The following is a 6083-nucleotide window of genomic DNA, read 5'->3' on the forward strand; positions in this document are numbered from 1 at the left end:
GTCAAAGCTCCACCTCGGTGTCCAGTAAAACCATTGTGTCTGCACTACCAAACATTTCCACTGCACGGGCCGGTGATCTAGCATCAACTGTTGTTGGTACATCAGGTTTAAGTACCGTACCGGCCCTTTTTTCACCTATGGTAACCAGTGCTCCTGCTTCCTGCAATTCGCAGTCTCCAATTCGGCTAGCTGCAGGCTCAGCCATGCAGGCCGACGCCCCATCCGCCATTTTGCCCGCCGGCACCCACCTCTTATCGACACCTCCGTTATCTGCAACCGTTCCCTTGTCCAGTCCCGTCAAGCCAGTTCCTGCACTGATAGCCTCGGCTGCCGCTCCCCTGGCAGCAGGCACACCTCTGCATTCTTCTGTTACTCAGCATACGGTTTCCGTGACAGCCCCAGACCAAGGATTAAAACCTCCGCAGTCAGGAGTTAGAATGGCTGCTCCCTCCGCAGCACCGTCACAGACCGTACTTCAGGCAGGACAAGGTCACAGGGTCAGAAAACACGCTCCTGTCGTCATGCAGATGCTGCTTTCAGGCACTCCTCCGACAGTGGCTGCTCCTCCAATTGTAAATCTGGTATCAAGGATTCAGACTCTTCCTGTGGCAACGGTCCCACCAATCGGCACCACCGCTAGGACGTTTGAAACGGTACCAGTTGGGACTACACCTTCATCTAGCAGCGATTTAGTCCGAACTCCAGCCCAACCAATCTCATCAAACAACAGCACACACCCAGCTGTCGTTTCGACCGATCAGACTTTCGACCGGACGTCAACTTCGGGCATTCAAACCAGTGTAGCATCCAAGCTACTGATTAGTCCTGATGGTGCTGTTTTGAGCACCGCTCAGCGCCAGGTCAGTCCGGCCGAGGTGACGACCTGTTCCAAACCTACGGGTGTACTCGTGGTTTCCTCCAGCAGCTCAAGTGGAACATTGAACACCCACGATTCCTCTCTACAACATTCGTGGGCAAAGTAGAACCTGGTGGTATGCGTTGCTAGTAGTTGATCTTGGAATTAGTCAGAGTTCTTTGTGTTTTTACAGAAAGTTGGTTGATTTTTTTTTTTTTTTTTGTCTGACTTTTAGGATGGAGTAAGTTCTGTTCTCTGGTTAGGTTGGTCCTCTAATAGAGAAACTGTGTACTCACACGTATAAGGTAATCAGTCTATGGTTTGTTGCCTTCAAATAAATGTGTCGACTATTTCTGATTTCATGGCCAGTATTGAAATAAAAAACCTCAAATACAGAAAATGGTTTGAGAAATGAGATTGAATAAATTGTAATAAGTTCCAATGCAGTTCAATATCGTAATAATCCTGGGATACTGTTCATTCAGATTCAACCTGTTCTAAAGCTTTTGTTTAAATGTTCAGCACTTAGAATTTTTTTTCAGCGTGTAACTGAGAGCTACGTTTTACCATTTTGAAGTATAAATAGAGGATTTGTACTATGTGTTTGTGTCCATTTAAAGTTTCAGTTATTTATTTTTACCATATAGATTTTTCAAAACTATTTACTTAGTTACACTTTCCTTGAACAAATGTGGACGTTGGACATTTCTGCATGGAAATAAACAATGCGACTGTCCAACCAAAGTTGGTCTTTGAACTTATTTATTATACACAGACAGATTTTGATTTTTTTTTATCAATGAATACATTGTATTTACAGTTTGTTTGTATGAATGATAAACACAGCGAGACATTTTAAATCAATTTATATTTAGCGTCAAAGCCATAGGAAGCAGCTACAGTGACGTCAGGTTATACGGATGATTTTCTGAGACAGCAGATGAACGTTTGAATATTTGTTATTGACTTATTGACTTGTTATTGTTTCTTCAGACTTTTTCACAGGTCCATCAAGGAGAATAGGGAGGAGGAAGTGGACCTGAGGAAATCTTTTCATAGGCTGGGGGAGCGTTGGGAACCTGGAGAAGGCAGAATTGATTTATTAGTAAAAAAAAAACAGTCTTAACTTTTGAATTATTATTTCATTATTGGCCTAGAAAAGGGGGCATGTCCATTGTTTTAATAGGTCATTGTATCAAGTTGTATCAAATCAAAGAAGAAGAAGAAGAAAAAGGAGGAATTGTGTTCTCAAGCCCAACAATCAACCCCCGTCTTTTCAGCTCGGCAGCAAATACCTCCTCTGGGAATAAAAGGTTTTAAATACCAAACCCAGGTCTGGTGACACAGTAATCTCTGCTTCAGGCATCTGTTGACATCATTTTACACTCTATTCACAGTATTCCTTCCCCTCGGGTGAGGAACAAGTTTTCCTAAGCATACAAACCCTCAGTAGCCCAGACTCAGTTTCAAATATTGGTTTGCATTTTGTTTTAAATCTTCACGCGGCTGATCGTAGTCTGGGTGAGTCGTCTGTGGGTTTTGTTTTATTGTGAGTTGTGGCTGCATAATAGGAAGTTATGGGACAAGTTTGAAGATTGATAGATAGAAATGAGGATTCTCTATCTCTCGCTCTATATCTATACACTATATATACTGTATATACATGTGTACATATATAAAAATATATATGTACGTATATGCATATATGTATTTATATATTTATAAATGATGATTATATCTTGCTCTATATGCATTATATTTACTGTACACATATATTTATACATATATACTTATATAAAATATATATGTACATCTATACATATATATATTTATATATGAGGATTCTCTATTTCTTTCTACTATTTATATATGAGGATTCTCTATTTCTCGCTCTATATACTGTATATCTGTTTATACATATATACTTATATGAAATATATATGTACATATGCGTGTTTATGTATTTATATATATTTATAAAGTGGTGACTTTAATCCTTCAAACATTATTTAGCGTCAGGGAGACAACAGAGCAGATCCAACACAGTCTGACTCACTGCTGAAATCAACATTTATATACTGTATTTACCAATTTAAAATGTTTTACCTTTATATAGGCTACTCACACCCGGCTTGATAAATATCTTACCGAAGGTCGGAAGCTGCCAAAGTCGGTGAGAGGCATCTTGTTGTCCGCTGAAGGTCCCGCCTCGGCGTACTGACCTCCGGTGAAACCCGGTGATCTCGACCCAGGACTCTGTTCAAGAGAAAGACGTGTTAGTGGGGAACAACAAACAAACAAACAAAAAACCTATAACACTATTTCGGTAAAAGGAAAAGTCATTCGTATTAACCCTGAGAATTTTGTAGCCACTCCTCTTCTTGAAGTACCAGCAGCCCAGGATGAGCAGAGCTGCCAGGATGACCACCAGGAGACCAATGCCCAGAGCCCTGGATGGAACAGAGACGGGACAGACGATAGACCGGTCGCCTACACACCTTCACCAATGTCGCTACTTTTTCTAGTAATAACTGTGAAGGAAACAAACAAACGGACACCTACTCCTCAGCTCTGACGTATCCTCCTCGGCTGCTGGCAAAATAGATGTTGAAGTCTCCGCGGGGCATTCTGTCAGTGTGATTACAGCGCATCAAGCTGAAACACAGCAGAAAAGGCAGGTGGGATGTAACAACACGGTGACTTCTTCAGTTTGATTCATAGGGCTGTGTTCACGCACTCTGAAGAATCCAAGAAATCAAATCTAAGACAACCAGTTAGATATACTGATTCAAAACAAATAAAAAATGTAAAGATACAAGTCAGTTTCCATCACTTGTTGCACACGTCAAGAATCAACTCATCTTCTCGTTGCTCCACAGGAACCAAAATAAGATTAGACAATAACAACATATTATTTTATTACAGGACAAATTCCACAATGAAAAAAAAAATTGACTTCAATCTTCAATTCCTAAATACGGTCACTGGAAGAAGAAAGAAAGAGAAGAAACCACAATCTTACCAAATTGGATAATTCGATTTTCCGCAGCTCTTCTGGTTGGGATGATTCAAAAAATCACAAGTCTGCCTCCACCGAGCTCTTATTTGGTTCTCTCCTCCTCAAATACGCTGCCTGTGACTCGGTGCTGCAGGAGGGAAAAAACCCTCATGATTGTCACGGGTTAGAGGCTCATGTTTAAATCCATTGAAGCGGCGTAATTACCGTGAAACCCCGCGGCCCTGAGACGTAACTGCCGCGGACGCAGGCGTCAGATGTTGGCTGATCATCATCATAATAAACTCGGTGTGTGTGTGATGTGAGATTTTTGGTTCATTACCCTTTTTTTCTTTTTTTTTTTTGGACGATGTTTTTCGGCCCAAACTTGTCCGGATGTGGCAGAACCTTAGCCATAAATTAGTCATTTACACTACAACTTCACCACTAATTAATTTATTCTTTTTTTTAAGTATTTACTATGTTTTACACTGCAATAGTTGACAATACATCAATGACTATGGAAAACAGAGACAAAATACACATGAAAGATGTATTCTTGAAGAAAACGTTTATTCAGGAAAAAAAGTATTTCCTATAAATCCTTGGTTGAATGTATGACCTCCATGGAATGTTTGACGATATATATCGAAATCTAAAAGAACTCCACACCTATTGTGAAACATGGTGGTATCTTTTAGGAAAATAGTGCAACCACATTCATTGTTTTTTTTTTAATTTCCTTCCAATTGTTGCTTTTTAAGTGGAATATATACAGGTGACAACTCTCAGTCTCCCTTAACCATCTTGACAAAATAGTTTTACATTACCATATATGGCATTTGTGAAAGCGTGTACATCCGCCAGTGTTTCTAGTCTGAGTCGTGACCTGAACGTGGGTTGTAAAGCTAAATGTTGAGGGAAACTACCAGGGAAAAATGTTATTTTTTTCTTTGTTTGTTCAACAAGATTTACACACAGTTCACGACTTTATTTCTCCATGTGTCTCACGTTTTCAAGATTTACTTTGCACTGAAGGCTATAATTAAAAACATGTAATTATAGCTTGACGCGATATACTATCACACAGTAACTAATTCCTATATAAATATATTCTTATGTTATATCTTACATTTTCGTCTATAAGCTGGGGTTTCTAGTGTTGTTTGTTGAATGGAATCTTTCTAGGATTTACTTTTGGGCTTAACTGCAATACAAGTAGAGTCGCACGTGAAGGCACTGAAATAAAACAGAAAAAGAGGCGAGAAAGACCCAGACAGAATGTTTTATTTTTCTCCACCAGAGGGAGACATGCCAATGTTAGTGAAGTTGAACAACCCCGGACGTGTCTCCGGTTGTATTTAGGAGTTAAATAACAAAGTAATGAATAAGAGATTAAAACTACATGTGAACAAATTTAACCCGAATATAAACAAACTACACATTTTGTGCTGCGGAAATTTAACCGAACGACTTTTACAGGTTTTAGTCCGGGACAGAGAGCTGATCACTTGACCGTGTGTCACATGTTCGAAGTGCTGTTAAATCAACAAGAACTTTTTCAAAGTAAATAACACCTGATCAGATGAATCTACCGAAAGAGGATCACGTGTCTATAAAGAAACGGTGACGAGATATACTGTTCACGGACACGGATATTCACCACCATAAAAACACTGAATAACAAAGACATTAATTAGGGTTCGACCGGAAGTTCAACCTTCATCTAGGTGGAAGGCAGTTTTCTAACGTATCACAGTACTGTATGTATATACACAAGTCGATCCATGTTCACAATTTTGGGTTTTCTTGTTACAAATTGTTGTAATCAAGTTAGTACAAATGTGTTTTGTTTGCTTCAATTTTCGCTCTGTTTTTCAAAATAAAATCTCTCTGAATTTAGAGTGAGGATGCAAGAGTGAGTGTGGTAGAGAGAGTGTGCATCTGACGATACACCACTATGGTACATTCATCCTGTTTGGTCGGGTTTTCTAGGTAAAAACAGTCCGTTTTCAGTACGTGTGGGTCTTATTCTATTTTCTTGCGATTAAATTGCTTAGTTTAGTTTGTCAAAACAAACAAACAAAAAAAAACTAATTACAATATCTTGGTCCCTTTTTTCTTCTTCTTTTTTTTAAAAGAGTAGCACCTTAATTAAACTGGTATTTGTAGTAGTTAGTATTTCTGGCTAATTGCCAATTTTAAAAATATCAATAGTGATATTTTGTACAC

The 6083-nt window shown here is 39.1% G+C and overlaps 2 protein-coding genes across 2 annotated transcripts in view; one reads left to right on the forward strand and one right to left on the reverse strand.

Annotated features, from left to right (window-relative positions):
• The window catches only part of brd10 (bromodomain containing 10), a 10659-nt gene extending 9059 nt beyond the window's left edge, over window positions 1-1600 (forward strand). The window contains exon 11 of the mRNA XM_025062059.1: window positions 8-1600. Within this exon, the coding sequence (XP_024917827.1) occupies window positions 8-983 (976 nt within the window). The 3' untranslated portion in view covers window positions 984-1600. The remainder of the gene's footprint in view (window positions 1-7) is intronic.
• Window positions 1062-5241, reverse strand: mlana (melan-A). The gene is made up of 5 exons (XM_025062375.1): window positions 3879-5241; window positions 3419-3511; window positions 3210-3306; window positions 3005-3112; window positions 1062-1935 (listed from the first exon to the last, which is right to left on the reverse strand). Exons 2-5 carry the CDS (start codon window positions 3505-3507, stop codon window positions 1867-1869), a joined length of 363 nt encoding a protein of 120 aa, XP_024918143.1. The 5' UTR covers window positions 3508-3511; window positions 3879-5241; the 3' UTR covers window positions 1062-1866.
• Window positions 5242-6083: the final 842 nt, after the last annotated feature.

This window comes from Cynoglossus semilaevis, chromosome 14 (genome assembly GCF_000523025.1).
Source record: "Cynoglossus semilaevis isolate Cse_v1.0 chromosome 14, Cse_v1.0, whole genome shotgun sequence".
NCBI classification, from domain to species: domain Eukaryota; kingdom Metazoa; phylum Chordata; class Actinopteri; order Pleuronectiformes; family Cynoglossidae; genus Cynoglossus; species Cynoglossus semilaevis.

Excerpts from the sequence above, each read along its gene's own strand:
- mlana (XM_025062375.1), bottom strand. The coding sequence starts at position 3,507 with ATGCGCTGTAATCACACTGACAGAATGCCCCGCGGAGACTTCAACATC. Across the intron at positions 3,307-3,418 it reads GGATACGTCAGAGCTGAGGA|GGCTCTGGGCATTGGTCTCC; the intron begins GTAGGTGTCCGT and ends TGTTCCATCCAG. Across the intron at positions 3,113-3,209 it reads GTGGCTACAAAATTCTCAGG|AGTCCTGGGTCGAGATCACC; the intron begins GTTAATACGAAT and ends TCTCTTGAACAG.